The sequence below is a fragment of the Leucopleurus acutus genome, assembly GCF_964270905.1.
Source record: "Leucopleurus acutus genome assembly, chromosome: 20".
Lineage (NCBI taxonomy): Eukaryota > Metazoa > Chordata > Mammalia > Artiodactyla > Delphinidae > Leucopleurus > Leucopleurus acutus.
Genome location: NC_139162.1, coordinates 42,809,404 through 42,824,832, shown reverse-complemented (window position 1 = coordinate 42,824,832; position 15,429 = coordinate 42,809,404). Strand labels below are relative to the sequence as shown.

The 15,429-nt window shown below is 42.6% G+C and overlaps 3 protein-coding genes across 3 annotated transcripts in view; all 3 read right to left on the bottom strand.

Annotated features, from left to right (window-relative positions):
- Positions 1 to 4,968, bottom strand: part of GARRE1 (granule associated Rac and RHOG effector 1) — a gene marked incomplete at its 5' end in the record, with an annotated part of 47,087 nt that extends 42,119 nt beyond the window's left edge. Inside the window, one exon of the mRNA XM_082863109.1 lies at positions 4,474 to 4,968. Within this exon, the coding sequence (XP_082719235.1) occupies positions 4,474 to 4,968 (495 nt within the window). The remainder of the gene's footprint in view (positions 1 to 4,473) is intronic.
- A 713-nt stretch (positions 4,969 to 5,681) lies between these two features.
- LSM14A (LSM14A mRNA processing body assembly factor) overlaps positions 5,682 to 15,429 on the bottom strand; it is a 113,477-nt gene continuing 103,729 nt past the window's right edge. The window contains exon 10 of the mRNA XM_082863114.1: positions 5,682 to 5,762. Coding sequence (XP_082719240.1) covers positions 5,751 to 5,762 — 12 coding nt within the window. The 3' untranslated portion in view covers positions 5,682 to 5,750. The remainder of the gene's footprint in view (positions 5,763 to 15,429) is intronic.
- LOC309977069 (capZ-interacting protein-like) lies at positions 9,565 to 10,717 on the bottom strand (the record flags this gene model as incomplete). The annotated part of the gene is given in 5 exon segments (XM_082862996.1): positions 9,565 to 9,681; positions 9,683 to 9,742; positions 9,744 to 10,162; positions 10,165 to 10,630; positions 10,634 to 10,717. Coding segments are annotated over 5 exon segments (1,137 nt in total). The 5' UTR covers positions 10,709 to 10,717.

Below are 15,429 nucleotides of genomic sequence, written 5' to 3'. Positions count from 1 at the left end.
CACCAATGAAGATGCCCCTAGACTTGAAAAGAAAAGATAGAAACAGTAGGTTCCGTATGGTCTACCTCTAAAAAACGTTGTGGGGTGTAAAAGCTTTGTATAATGAACAAATTCAATATGGGAAACCATATTTTTCCTGAGTTCACACTTTGGCTGCACTGGCAGTTCAAGACTTACATAAAGGAATCCCCATGAAGCACTTGATTAAGATCATATTTCTCATTTTAGACAACATTCCAGTTCATATATACAATGTAAACTATACATTTTCTATAAATCCAAAGCGGGGAAAATCCTACCTAAACTATCAATTGGCTTGCTCAAAGATACCTAGCTACAGCAAGTGACTCCAAGACACCCCCCACTCCACTTCCTTCCCTATGTACCCCCATTCTAGGTGCAAGGGAAATAGAGCAGTGACTATTAGAAGAGGTCCCCTAGGGCTTTTATGCTGGAAACGTTCTGGCAGTTTCTACATCAGGCAAGGTAATACTGCTGCCACCTTACAACACCAAAAGAGAAAGTAACACAGAAGAGAAAGGGAGGTGCTCACCTCAAGAACCAGCAAAGAAATGAGTAGAGCAAATGTTCTAGGAGTGGCAACTTTTTCCACCTAAAAGGGTTCCAGTGAGACTAATCTGCTGTATATTTCTCTCTTTTGTTGGCTCTGTACATGATTGTGCTCTGTACTGCAGAGAAGGACTAATAACACTTTTCAAGCCATGTTGGAAGCAATAATAATAAGTGATGATGATGACAACTAGCTGGGTACAGTGTTTCACACATGCTAATCGCTTCTGATCGTCACAAGAACTCTGGAAGGTGGGTGGTAATTCCATTTTATAGATGGACAGACTGAGGCTTAGAGATGTTAGAAGATTTGCTCAAGGCCATACAGACAATAAGAAGCAGAGTTGGGGCTTTGCTGGTGGTCCAGTGGTAAAGAATCTGCCTTCCAATGCAGGGGACACGGGTTCGATCCCTGCTTGGGGAACTAAGATCCCACATGCTGCGGGGCAACTAAGCCTGTGTGTCACAACTACTGAGCTCGCGCGCCTCAACAAGAGAGCCCACACGCTGCAAACTAGAGTCCACGTGCCCTGGAGCCCACATGCCACAACTTGAGAGAGAAAACCTGCACGCCACAACTAGAGAGAAACCCACACGCCGCAAAGAAGATCCCGCATGCTGCAGCTAAGACCAGTCGCAGCCAGAAAAAATAAATAAAATAAATATTAAAAAATGTAGATAATTAAAAAATAAATACAACACCTTTATAAAAAAAAAAGCAGAGTCACTTTCTACTCAAAACTTATTTCTCTAACAGAGAGATTATGAGGTTGAATCACCTGGGGTAAGGGGCAAAGTCACTGATGAGTACAGACAGGACAGGACTCATGTACACCCTGCCTGCCCCAGAGCACACAGTTGGCAACTGCAGTTCCTAGACACAGGCACCAGGATCTGTCAATCAACGAGCATATCCGAAACCTGGCTGCAAGTAAGGGAGCATTAGAAGCATGTTTTGGCTACCTGCAGGGGTGGGACAGTGGAACTGGTACTTTGTCTTAGGTTTCAAATGGTCAAGCGTTTGAATACTGAATTCAGGGCTTTTCTCAACCGCAGTCCTGGGCTAAGCTCTTGAGCAGAGGTCCTTGTCTAGCCAGTCAAGTTCATCAGTGTTAGGCCACAGACTTCTTTCCCCAAGGATGAATGCTAAAGAGCTTCTCTGGCCCTTGCTGATAAAATCTTTAAAAAACCAACAGGAAAAAAAAAAACAAATGCCCAGCTATGCCATCTGAGTTGGTGAATATCCTGAGAGAAAGACCACGTCAGTACATAAATTCCAGAAACAACAAATACTGTTCTGTGGAAAGAGCAAAATGTTAACTCTGCAGGCCTACATTTCACAATCACATTTTAGGATTTAATTATAAGTCAGCAGTTTGAAACCTAGAATACACGCATATATTCTAAAACCCATCAACAGCACTTAGTTTCCAGTTTAGCCTCTGAAAGCCTGTTTAGTCCATTATATACAAAAACATGGTAGTATTCCAGCTATCCTAATCGCATTTCAATGGGGGAAGTCAAGCCAAAATTCCAAAACACAGCAATAAGAAATATTTCCCCTTCTCAGCTCAAATGGTCCATGCTGGTCCCAGGAAAGCAGAAGGGACAAGGTAGGTGCTATTGCACACAGTGGTTTTACTAAACCCAACTCCTCAGGGTTGGTTCATCCTTCTCTAGCTGTCCTGACCTGGGGAACAAGGGCACTTGCCCCACAGGGTTGGAGGGCAAACAGCCCTGGAGGCCTAGCTCTGTCTCCTCCAGCACCTGGAGGCATGGACTGAAGAAGAGCCCAATTACATTCAGGTTAAAATAATAGGCTTTGGCCTCATTTTCAAACCATTCTTGCCTGAAATTCTAAATAAAGCTAAAGGTGCTTGTGTCATTGCAGGTTGGGAACTGAAATAGTCTGGGTCTAATACTGTTCAGCACATTCTGAGAGGGCAGAGGCCCTAACTGCTCTCCTGCCACATCTCTGCACAGCAGTGACCAGGCATCCTGAGGGCTAAACATGGTTCTTCACATAAAACAAACAGAAGTCAAAGCTGTACATCTGTGCCTATACACACAGTAATCTGGAATGGCACAAACCAACCAGTTAACAGTGGTCTCCTCTGGGAAAAGGAATGGGATGGGAGAGTAGAGCAGTAGTTTTAAGTTTCACTGCTTGAATTTCTTTTGAGAAGTACGTTTCTTAAAAATACGCTTTATGTATGATTTACATGTGTAATTTAAAAACTAAACTATGACAAGCCATTTTAAAAATACTTCAAAATCATAATTTCTCTGAATATATGATGTGATCATAGAAAAAAATCAGAAAATAAAAATAAACTTGGATAGGTTCAAAATAGAATGAGCCAAGGAGGATATTATACATTTATACCAGCAGATTCAGCAAACTATAACTCATGGGCCAAATCCAGTCCAACAGACAGGTCTACAAGGTAAAACTGGTTTTCGCATTCATAAAGGGTTATTTAAAAAAAACAAAGAAGAATGTGAAAGAGACACACGTGGGTCCATGAAGCTTAAAATTTACTTACTATTTGCCCTCTACAGAAAAAGTCTGATGATGCCTAATGCCTAATTTACACCAAGACTATTGTGTCTTTTCAAAAATAGTTTCTGGGCTTCCCTGGTGGCACAGTGGTTAAGAATCCGCCTGCCAATTCAGGCGACACGGGTTCGAGCACTGGTCGAGGAAGATCCCCCATGCCACGGAGCAACTAAGCCCATGCGCCACAACTACCGAGCCTGCACTCTAGAGCCTGCGAGCCACAACTACTGAGCCTGCGCACCTAGAGCCCGTGCTCCACAACAAGAGAAGCCACCACAATGAGAAGCCTGAGCACTGCAATGAAGAGTAGCTCCCGCTCACCGCAACTAGAGAAAGCCCGCGCGCAGCAACGAAGACCCAATGCAGCCAAATATAAATAAATAAAAACAAACATAGTTTTAAATTCCTCTTGGAAATGCCTTCAAAATCACAATATGCCTTTTAAACACAATAAAAAATGAGTCATAATATTTAATAGCCTAACTTTTTTTTCCCCTAAACCCACAACAGTATAAGTTAGCTTATTCAGCTACCACAATCACCAGATTTAGTTCAGAAGACTAGTGATTTCCTAAAATCAAACACAACCCCAGGATGGGGAAAGGAACATTCTCCCTCCTAGCATCCAGAAACCTAACCTCTAATGTGCTGCTAAAACGTACAAGGACACATGGAAAAATCAAACTCAGAAGAACTCTCTGAGCAGGTAAAAATAATTTAAAAAATCTAGCAGTGAAGCTAATTTAAGTTTAATAAATTATTTCCTAAACGAAGGAAGGAAAAACATCATGTTTATTCTGAATGAAATTTGTATTCCAATCTTACACTCTAATGTAGAGCCCTGAAAAGGGGAGAATATTTCATTTTGACTACCAAAGACCCTAAGAAACATACTGAATAAGAATCAAATGCATCCAAATGTAAATAGATGTAAATTTAGAACTGAAAAAGTAACTTCTCCTGTAAACATGTGTAGAACTTTCTACATTAAACCAATGGTTCTATATAATGAAAATTCACAAAGAAATCTTCATAATCATATTTAGAATTCTCAGTCCCTACTATGTACTTTAACAGTATGTTATTTGGAAATTAAGTTCCAACTTGAAAATTTAAAGAACATAAAACATAGGCTGATTTGTTTAATAATCTTCTATCCTACTTAATTTGAAATGAAAGCAATTCAGAACCTGGCATGCAAAAATTTTTTACAAGGACAGGGTATCAATGGAAAGAGGACGAAGACCATCATTTCAGTGATTTGAGAAAAAACTAAGACAAACATTCCCACTTACCTCTGGAATACATTTTCCTACCCAAGTATGACACAGAAGATACTCTACCTCAATGTCCTGGAGACTGAATTCCTTCTGATCTGTAAAGTTTGCAGCCCCGGCACTAAGTTCCATCAGCATCTTGGCGATCTCAGGCTTTATGGCTGAAGTCAGCCGACTGGCTGCTTCCATGACGTGCTCCTGCACATCTTTGAGTTGCATGGCTGCCTTGGAATAGTGAGAGTTCCTGAACACAGTGCTGAAGAGATCTGTGAGGAAAGTACTGGCACGGCAGAAGACGTTGAGGGCGTCCAGGTATTTGGAGATGCCCTGCTGGATGTCAGCAATGGGTGTGGAGTGGGGCATGGCATGGTGGCAGCTGCCTGCAGCAGTCAGACTGCCCAGGGGGGCGGTGGTGGCCGTAGATGCCAGGGGAGCACTCAGTGCTCGGCCAAGCTCAGGCATTGGGTACTGCTGGTGCTGCTGCACCTTCTGCTTGGACCCGCCAAGCAGGAAGCGCCGCTTGTAGTCCATTTTACTGTCCTGGGCACTGCAGCAATACATGCGGGAAGGGGAACTGTCCCAGGGACCGTGAGAGGGTCAGGGTCCTGATTCCTTTTTTTCCCCCCTAAAACTGTAGCTAGGTATAAAAATAGTGGAGTTCTGCAAATCTAAGTTTTAAAAAAGGCAATGCCATGAGGCAGGTGACCATGTGATCCACTGTAGTTGTGAAAAGGACAACAGGTTTATATAATTAATATTTTCAGTGTAGGCAGGACCTCTGACAAAAAATAAAAGTGTGTCCAAAATGCTATATAAGAAATGTTAGCATTCTACTCTCTTAATAAAAAGATATGCTTGCTGAGAAAAATGTTCACCTAGAATTGCTTTGCAACAATATTTTGATACTTGTATTTACAATGGCAGAAAAATAACTTAACTTAAAAAAATGTAATATAATGTAATATAATGTATCTTCAATATACCAGAAAAGTCAGAACCCAAAAACCCACAAGCTGATCAACAGCAATTTAAAAAGCAGTACAGAATTACTTCACACTAAGTCCTTAGTAAGATCAAATCTCTGCAGAATTTTGACAGAGCCTGCCTGCCAAATCGATTTACCTGTAAAATGTCTTCTCAATGCGAAAAATTTCCTTTAATATTTTCTGAAAGCAAGTTTTTATTTTTTTTTAAATGGCATTTATTATAAGTCCTCTCCTTCTTTTCTTTTGTTTGCTGAGGTAGCAGTTTCCGTATAACATTAATAAGAGGTGCTTCCAGACTGGGTTGGCCCTCAATTGTAAAGTCTGAAGCAAGAATGCACAGATGTATTTGTAAGGCTTCTAAGTCATTTCCTGTAAGGGGGAAAAATAAGATAGAGTTAGGAAAGTTACAAGACAGTGAGTAATTCTGGAACATTAACTCCTGAAATGCTATTATCCACAAAGGTGGGCTCCAAATGAATAAGAAACTATATAAAAACCTTATAAAAGCAGGTACAACAGTGAGAGTGCAACTATGACATGATGACTGTTAGAAAATTCCTCAAGTTGTAGTGCAAAAATAATGTAACAAAAAGTTTGATTCTCCACTAACCACTCCAAAACTCAGGCTGACAAGTGACACATCAAGCAGGGCCTGGACTCATGTTTGTGTTTCCTCCTCAAAGAGCTCACAAATCCGTAAGAGGATTAGAAGAGTACACAGATTAGGTGAGGGCTGTTGACAAGTACAGAACTCACAAAACCTTAAGGGGGATTTGGAAGTAGAGTGATGAGCAAAGACTGAGAGAAATCAGGAAGGTTGTTATGAAGAAAATGTTACTCGGAGGTAGGCCTTGATTGTAGGATAGGTTTTGATAAGCACAAAAGGGATGGCTGGGGCTCACCAGATGAAAGGACCACCACAGCAAAGGCCCTGAAGCAGGATGGCTTAAAGTCTGTTCAGGATACCCCGCTGGGCTTAAGTGCAGCCATACAGAAAGACAGAGCCTGGAGAGGTAAGTGGCTGGCAGGTTTGTAGACAGGATGCTACTCATCCTCACCCAGGTACCAATTTCCCCTCCAGATGTTCGAAAGGAAGCCTCGGAGGGTGTGCAGGTTCTTACACCCTGGGGAAGCTTCTATAGAACCCCTGGCTCTGGAAAGGTGCAAAGAGCAAGGTCTGAACACCTCTGGTTGCAGTTTCTGAACTACTCTACAATAGTAGAGTAATGTGATTCTTCCTACACAGCTACAACTAGGTTTACACTTGCCTGAAACTATCTATTCTTCCAAACATAACAACAGTTCAAATATGTTTTACTGAATGATACATGTAGTCTATATTAAACTTCAAGGTACATGATGTCTGTATATAGTTTGGTCTACTTATTGATAACTAGGCTTTCTTTCCATTTTCCTTTTTTTTTTTTTTTTTGCGGTACGCGGGCCTCTCACTGTTGTGGCCTGTCCCCTTGCGGAGCACAGGCTCTGGGCGCGCAGGCTCAGCGGCCATGGCTCACGGGCCCAGCTGCTCCACGGCATGTGGGATCCTCCCGGCCCGGGGCACGAATCCGTGTCCCCTGAATCGGCAGGCGGACTCTCAACCACTGCGCCACCAGGGAAGCCCTCCCTTTTCCTTTTTTGATAGATAAAAATAAATATAAATCATACCTTATCACTCATCATGGCCAAATACCATGCCTCCTTTACAGTTCTACAATTGCATTAGGAACACAGGAAGGCAGGCAGGTTATAAGAGCAAGAGATGAGGAAAGTGCTATGGATACAAACACATACTCTAAAAGTATAGCAATCCTAACCCAGCTAGCATATAAATCCAACTAAACCAGCCACCATTTGTAGCTCTGTGTTCAAGAGAATCTTGACTCTCTAAAAACTCTCATAACCTTTTCAAGAAACAAGACATCAAACAGCTATATGTAAGAAATCTGTTCCCAAATGTTCATTTTTCAGATTCATTACAATAAGGCAATCATATCTATTCCTAGCCAAGTGCTCCATTGTTATCAATGTGGCTGTACAAATTCTGAGGTACAAAAGCACTCAGCAGGAGTGCTGAAGGACGGAAGGCTGCTCACACAGAAACTGTGTGGTCTGTGAAGGAAAACCATCACCTTGAATTGGCCACAGTGTCTTGAGCAACCCTGAGGAGAACCTTTCTTTGTTCTGTGTTGTACACTGGTGCCCCTGGCTCTGAGAGTTCACCCTCATTCCTCTGCCAGATGATCCTAGAAGGTCAAGTAAGACCCATATACTTACTAATTTTTTATTTTTTTGCGGTACGCGGGCCTCTCACTGTTGTGGCCTCTCCCGTTGTGGAGCACAGGCTCCGGACGCACAGGCTCAGCGGCCATGGCTCACGGGCCCAGCCGCTCCGCGGCATGTGGGATCTTCCCGGACCAGGGCACGAACCCGTGTCCCCTGCAACGGCAGGCAGACTCTCAGCCACTGCGCCACCAGGGAAGCCCCCTACTTACTAATTTTTTAAAAGTCACCATAAACATTAAACTTTTTTCTGCTTTACATGCTTCCAAAGTTTATGTAAATGAAACTGTAATACTTAAAAATATACTACTTCACCAAATTCATCTACAAATTCAATGCAATCTCTAGCAAAACTTGAACTACCTTTTTTACAGAAATAGGCAAGCTGATCCTAAAATGCATATGGAAATGCAAGGGACCCAACACGACCAAATGAATATTGAAAAAAATATGGAGAACTCACACTTCCTAACTTGAAAATGTACTGTAAAGCTATAGTAATAAAGACAGCAGAGCACTGGCATAAGAAATGACATATATGTATCAGTGGAATGCAGTTGAGAGTTTAGAATAAACCCATACCTCTATGGTCAACTGATTTTAGACAAGGGTGCCAAAACCATTCAGTTGGGAAAGAATAGTCTTTTCAATAAATGGTGATGGGACAACTAGATACCCACATGCAAAAAAAAAAAGAATATGAACCCCTATCTTATATCATAAACAAAAATTAACTCAAAATGGATCAAAGACCTCAATGTAAGAGCTAAAACTATAAAGCTTTTATAAGAAAATACAGGGACTTCCCTGGTGGCGCAGTGGTTAAGAATCCGCCTGCCAATGCAGGGGACACAGGTTCGAGCCCTGGTCCAGGAAGATCCCACATGCCATGGAGCAACTAAACCCATGTGCCACAACTACTGAGCCTGCGTTCTAGACTTATGAGCCACAACTACTGAGACCCTGTGCCACAAGTACTGAAGTCCACGCAACTAGAGCCTGTGCTCCACAACAAGAGAAGACACTGCAATGAGAAGCACGTGCACGGCAACGAAGAGCAGCCCCTGCTCGCTGCAACTGGAGAAACCCAGCACACAGCAACAAAGACCCAACACAGCCAAAAATAAATAAAATAAATAAACTTTTTAAAAAAGGAAAGAAAATATAGGTGTAAATCTTTGTGATCTTAGATTAGGCAATGGTTTCTTGGACATGATATCTTTTGTTTTTGTTTTTGTTGGAACAGACACATATTTTTTAATGTTTCAATAATTATCTCTTCTCGCCTAGTGTTTTCAAAATTGGTTGGCCAGTCAAATTTTGACCAAGCTGAAAGGTTGTCTCAGGGTCTCTATACAATTTAAGGTCTCCTGTAACTTACAGGATTTATATTTCCAGTGATACTACTTTGTTTCTAGCTACCTGAAATGAGTCTTTACTTACATTTGAGAACCATGAAAACTTAAGAACAATAAAAAGGCTGTCACCTTACACAAACACAATCTGATTAGGTAAATCCCAGTCCAGTTCTGAGGTCAGCTATAGGGTTAGGTGGGTGTGGACAGTATCTGGGCCCCACAGTTTGACCAGTATCCCTAGGGAGTTGTCACCATAGTAAATTGTTTTAAATGAGTTTCTTTTTTTTTGTTTTAAACCAAGTCCATCAGGTGACACAAACTCAAGTTGATAAAAGTCTTGGCCCTCAGATCCAATCTCTGTCTCTGATGGTGCAGACATCGGGAAATTGCACCCTGTGTCCTCAGGCTGACTCCAGACCCTCACGCCATCCTGCTCCTGAGATGGCTTCCTTTGCTGCCACTACGATCATTGCTGCTACTTCAAGGACGCAGCTCCAGCAGCTTCATCACTAGGCACAATGAGATCTTCTTCACCTTTTAGTGTCCTGGACAGGGGTGTTATCCTCTGTCTTGGGGACCTCACTGCTAGTGTCCGGCTGGGCATGGCCAGTGCCAGGGTCACAGCCTGGCTCAAGGACGGCCCCCTCCATCTTGCTTTTCCTTGCCGGTCCCCTGCTCAGGACTGTGGTCGCCCTCCCCTCCTCCAGGATGGGCTTTGGGGGGTCTCCTCCCCGACAGCTCCCTCCTCCAGCCCCTCTGTGTCTTGGCTCCTCTGTCTGGGCTCTTCTTCTTCACTGGCCACCCTCTCCTTCACCTCTGTAGGCTCTTCCATCTGCTCTTCAGCCGGTTTCTCCTCCATGGGGCTCCCACACCCGTCCTCTGCCTCTGGGCTGGAGGCTCGGGCTGGACGCTGGCTGGCCCCCTCCTCGGAGTTCCCCATGGCCGTTTCGTGCTGCTGGGCTACCCCCAAGGCCCTTCCCTTCTCCTCCTGCTTCTCTGTCCTGCTGGGCGTCCTCCTCAGAGGAGGGGATCCTGGAGTCTTGCTCTTGGCTGGGAACACCTCGTTGCCATTCTCTTCCTTGGCGCCATTCTCCTGGGAGGACTCCATGGCCCTGAGCTTCCCCAGGTCCCACAATCCGATTGGGACCTTCTGAATAGCCTGGAGGGAGGGCACCTTTTTATGGAGCCCCTCGTCTGCACCTTACTGTAAGAGGGCAGATGACTGCCTTCAGGAGGCTGGTCAAAGCTGATGGGCACCTCCTCTGGCTTGCTGGCCCGAGACCACACGCCAGGGCTGCTGGGGGTAGAAAGCTGGCTGTGAAACGGTGATACCATGGCCTTGAGTTGGGGACTCTTGGGTGAGGCCCCAGGCAGCAGGGTCGCTGGATCAAAGGCTAAACTGGCCTGGAGCTTCTTGATCAGAGGCGAGCTCTTCACCTTGACTTTAGGAGGCTGGTTTGCATTGGGCAGTGACTTCTCTTCACCATTCTGGCCCAGTTCTACCCTGGGGAGGAACAGAGAGAGGGAGCAGGGCAGTTTCCTTCTTGTTGGTTTACTGGCTGGTGTCTCCTTTGCAGCGGCTGCCTGCTCCCTGAATCACTCGGCCAGCTGGGCCACAGAGGGGGGCGCCGAGTCGTCCACACTGGCATTGGTCTTTGCCGGCCTTTCCTCCATGTCCTCCAGGTGCCAACTCAGCGGAGGCCGAACGCACTCGCTCTGGCCAGGGCTCGTGATCCCCACTCTCTGCTTGGCTCCCGTGCTGGCTGCAGAATGCCCCGCCTGCCCGGGCCCTGTGCTAGAGGAGGAGGGAGGAGGGAGGAGGGAGGAGGGAGGGGGAGGGGGAGCTGGCTATGACATCTTAAAGCACAAACAACAAAAGAAAAAAATCGATAAACTGGACTTCATCAAAACTAAAAACGTTGGTGCATCAAAGGTCACTATAAAGGTGAAAAGAAAACCCACAGTATGGGCAAAAATACTGGAAAATCATGTATCTTGTTAAAAGTCTAGTATCCAGAATACAAAAAGAACCCGTAAAATTCAACAATAAAATGACAAATAATCTATTAAAAGGTGGGCAAATGATACTAAAAGACATTTCTTGAAAGACATACAACTGGTTAATAAGCAAATGAAAGGATGCTCAACATGGACAGTCACTAGGGAAACACAAATAAACCACAGTAAGATACTACTTCATACATGCTGGCATAGCTACAGCAAAAACAAACAAAAAACAAAACAGAAAATAAGTGTGGGTGAGAATGTGGAGAAACTGGAACTCTCATAAATTGCTGGTGAGAACGTGAAATGATGCTGCTACTGTGAAAAGCAGTTTGGCAGTTCCGAAAAATGTTAAACAGAGCTGCCATTAAGACCAAGCAATTCCACTCTTAAGCATATACCCAAGAAAACTGAAAACATATATTTATATAAAAACTTGCACATGAATGTCCATAGCATCATTATTCATAATAGCCCCAAAGTGGAACAACCCAAGTCTATCAACTGCTGAATGAATAAACAAAATGTGGTAGAGCCATACAATGGCATATTATTCAGCCATAAAAAAGAATGAAGTGGGACTTCCCTGGTGGCACAGTGGTTAAGAAGCCACCTGCCAATGCAGGGGACACGGGTTCGAGCCCTAGTCCAGGAGGATCCCACATGCCGCAGAGCAACTAAGCCCGTGTGCCACAACTACTGAAGCCCGCGCACCTAGAGCCCATGCTCTGCAATGGGAGAGGCCACCGCAATGAGAGGCCCATGCACTGCAACAAAGAGTGGTCCCTGCTCGCCGCAACTAGAGAAAGCCCGCGCGCAGCAACAAATACCCAATGCAGCCAAAAATAAATAAATAAATAAATTTATTTAAAAAAAAAAAGAAAAAAAGAATGAAGTATTGATAAATGCTACAGTGTGGCTGAACCTTGAAGACATTATGGTAAGAGAAAGAAGCCAGAAACAGAAGGTTATATACTGTGAGATTCCACTGATATGAAACATCCAGATAAAGCAAATCCGTAGAGACAGATAAAAGTAGCTCAGTGGTTGCCAGGAGTTGAGGAGAGGAAGGGAATGGGGAGTGACTATCAATTAATACAGAGTTTCTTTTTGAGGTGATGAAGACATTCTACAGTTAGATGGTGGTGATGGTCGCACAATTTTGTTAATGTACTAAGACTCACTGAATTTCACACTTTAAAATGGTGAATTTTATGGTATGAGAATTATATATCAATTAAAAAGGAGAGAAATAGGGAAAAATATATATTACTGGCCTCCAGAAATGTCTACTTAGAATAGATGAGCATCTGCTACATCTGAAAAATGATTTACTGGGTAGATGGTCCGCTTTGTGGGTGGCTACCCACTAACCAGGGTGGTGATTATCTGGGTATTTACTTGGAGACAATAAAATCAAGCATAGTTACTATAATTTCTGTACTTTCCTATGTGTTATTCTTCAGTGAAAGTTTAAGGAAGAAACAAAGGATTAACTAGAACAAAAAGGAGGGAAGCTTCGGTAAAGAAAGTTTCATTCCAAGTGGAACAGCATGAGGGAGGGGAAACCCAGAAGGCAGTACCGCAGAGACTACCAAATGGCTGGTTTCAATCAAATCTCCTTCCTCCTTTACAATAAACCAGCGGGGCCAAGAATATGTGCACCGCACTACTCTGAAATGTACATGCTTACATGACTAACTGGGGTATAATAAAAAGTTCTAGATGAAAAGCCATGGCAAACTTTAAGATTCAGATCTAATCTAAACTATAATTTCAGTACTAAGAAGAAAGCAGCAGGTTCATGAAAATAAAAACCTAAAAAGAAAGGGGAGGGAAGTAATGTCATAAAAAATGGCAGAGTAGGAACCTCCAAAAATTCTCCCCTCCATAAAAACAGTGATAAAACTGGCCTAATTGGTCAGAATCAACTTTTTTTTTAACAGCTTTATTGGAGTATAATTGCTTTACAACGGTGTGTTAGTTTCTGCTTTATAACAAAGTGAATCAGCTATACATATACATATATCCCCATATCTCTTCCCTCTTGTGTCTCCCTCCCTTCCACCCTCCCTATCCCACCCCTCTAGGTGGTCACAAAGCACCGAGCTGATCTCCCTGTGCTATGCGGCTGCTTCCCACTAGCTGTCTATTTTACATTTGGTAGTGTATATATGTCTATGCCACTCTCTCACTTTGTCCCAGCTTACCCTTCCCCCTCCCCGTGTCCTCAAGTCCATTCTCTAGTAGGTCTGTGTCTTTATTCCCATCCTGCCCCTAGATTCTTCATGACCTTTTTTAGATTCCATATATATGTGTTAGCATACGGTATTTGTTTTTCTCTTTCTGACTTACTTCACTCTGTATGACAGACTCTGGGTCCATCCACCTCACTACAAATAACTCAATTTCGTTTCTTTTTATGGCTGAGTAATATTCCATTGTATATATGTGCCATATCTTCTTTATCCATTCATCTGTTGATGGACACTTAGGTTGCTTCCATGTCGTGGCTATTGTAAATAGTGCTGCAATTGTGGTACATGACTCAGAATCAACTTTTTAAAGACTAGAAATTAACAGGATTGAAGCAAACTGGGGAGCATTTATTCAAGAGAAATGGCTGAATCTCAGTAAGAATACAGTAGTACCCCCATCCATGGGGGGATATGTTCCAAGACCCCCAGTGGATGCCTGAAACCTCAGGCAGCATATACAGCGTGGATACACTGGACAAAGAGATGATACATGTTCCAGGAGGGATGGAATGGGACAGCATGATATTTTATCATGCAACTCGGAATGGCGTGCAATTTAAAACTTATTTCTGGAATTTTCCACTTAATGTTTTCAGGCTGCACTTAACTGCAGGTAACTGAAATGGCTGAAAGTGAAACTGTGGATAAGGGGGGAGGGGACTGCTATAGTCAGCTTTGTAGCATTTTAACTTGATCTAGTTCCATTCCCTGCTCTCGAACTCTATGGTAACCTTGAAAAATAACAGCTGCATTTGCAGTGAAAACCAGAAGGCAGGCAGCAGAACTGGAGGGAGCAGAACTAGGCTAGAGCTCCTTCAGAGTTTCATTCCTAGAAAATTATCATTATCTGACTTATCTGCAGGTTCCCTGGAAGATCCCACTTGCAAGGATCTCTATTTGATCTGACTTGGAACTCACTTGGAGAGGGAAGAGAATCTGATTTCCAGTTGCCACATTATATCATAAAAAATGTTCAGTTTTCAATTAAAACTTAACAAGACATGCAAAGAAACAAGAAAGTATGGCCCTTATACAGGAAAGCAAACAAATAAACAAACAAGAGAAACAACTGATGAGGAAGCCCAGATGTTGGACTTACTAGACAGAGACTAAAATCGGCTATTTTCAATATGTTCAAAGAACTAAAGGAAACCATATCTAAAGAACTAAAGGAAGTCAACTATACTTCTATTTTTTTAAAGTAAAATCATTAAAAAGAAAAAAAAAGAACTAAAGGAACATATGAGAATGATGTCTCAGCAAATCCAGAATACTACTAAAAGAGAGAAATATTTTTAAAACAGAACCAAATAGAAATTCTGGAGTTGAAAAATACAACTAACATAAAAAAATTAACTAAAGGCTCAACAGCAGATCTGAACAGGAATCAGTGAAACTGAAGATTAACCAACTGAGATTATCCAGTCTGGGGAACAGGAAGAAAAAAGAAAAGAGTCTCAGAGACCTGTGGGACACCATCAAGCATACCAGCATCATATAATAGGATTCTCAGAAGAGGAGACGGAGAAAGGCACAGAAAAAAAATATTTGAAGAAATAAAGGCCCCAAATTTCTCAAATTTGATAAAAAGCACATGAATCTACACATCTATGAAGCTCAACAAACTCCAAGTAGGATAAAATCAAAAAAATCAACCTAGGCATATTATAATCAAATTGCCTAAAGCCAAAGCAAGAATCTTGAAAGCAACAAGAGAAAAACAATTCATCATGTATAGTTGATTCTCATTATTTACAGGCAGTTATAAAAAGTTGCCATGTACACTGAATTAGCAAATACTGAACCAGTACTCCTAGATTCTGTGAGCCTCTAGTCAAAACATTTTCACCAACCAATCAATATATAACCTTGTTTTATGTGTGTTTCTGTTTAAAGACACCTTAGTTAATATTTACTGTTGATTCATTAACACTGAACTCACAGGTAATGGCACTATAACTCAGGCCTGAATGACACTCATCTAACAGGTCTTTTCTCTGTTAGGTACATCACGGCCTTCTTGGGCTTATGAACACTAAACAGCACTTCAGCAATACACTTAGGGGTCATTTTAAACAGTGAAACTGCCAACAAAAAGTATAAAAATGCAAAAAATGTGGCACTAAATAGACT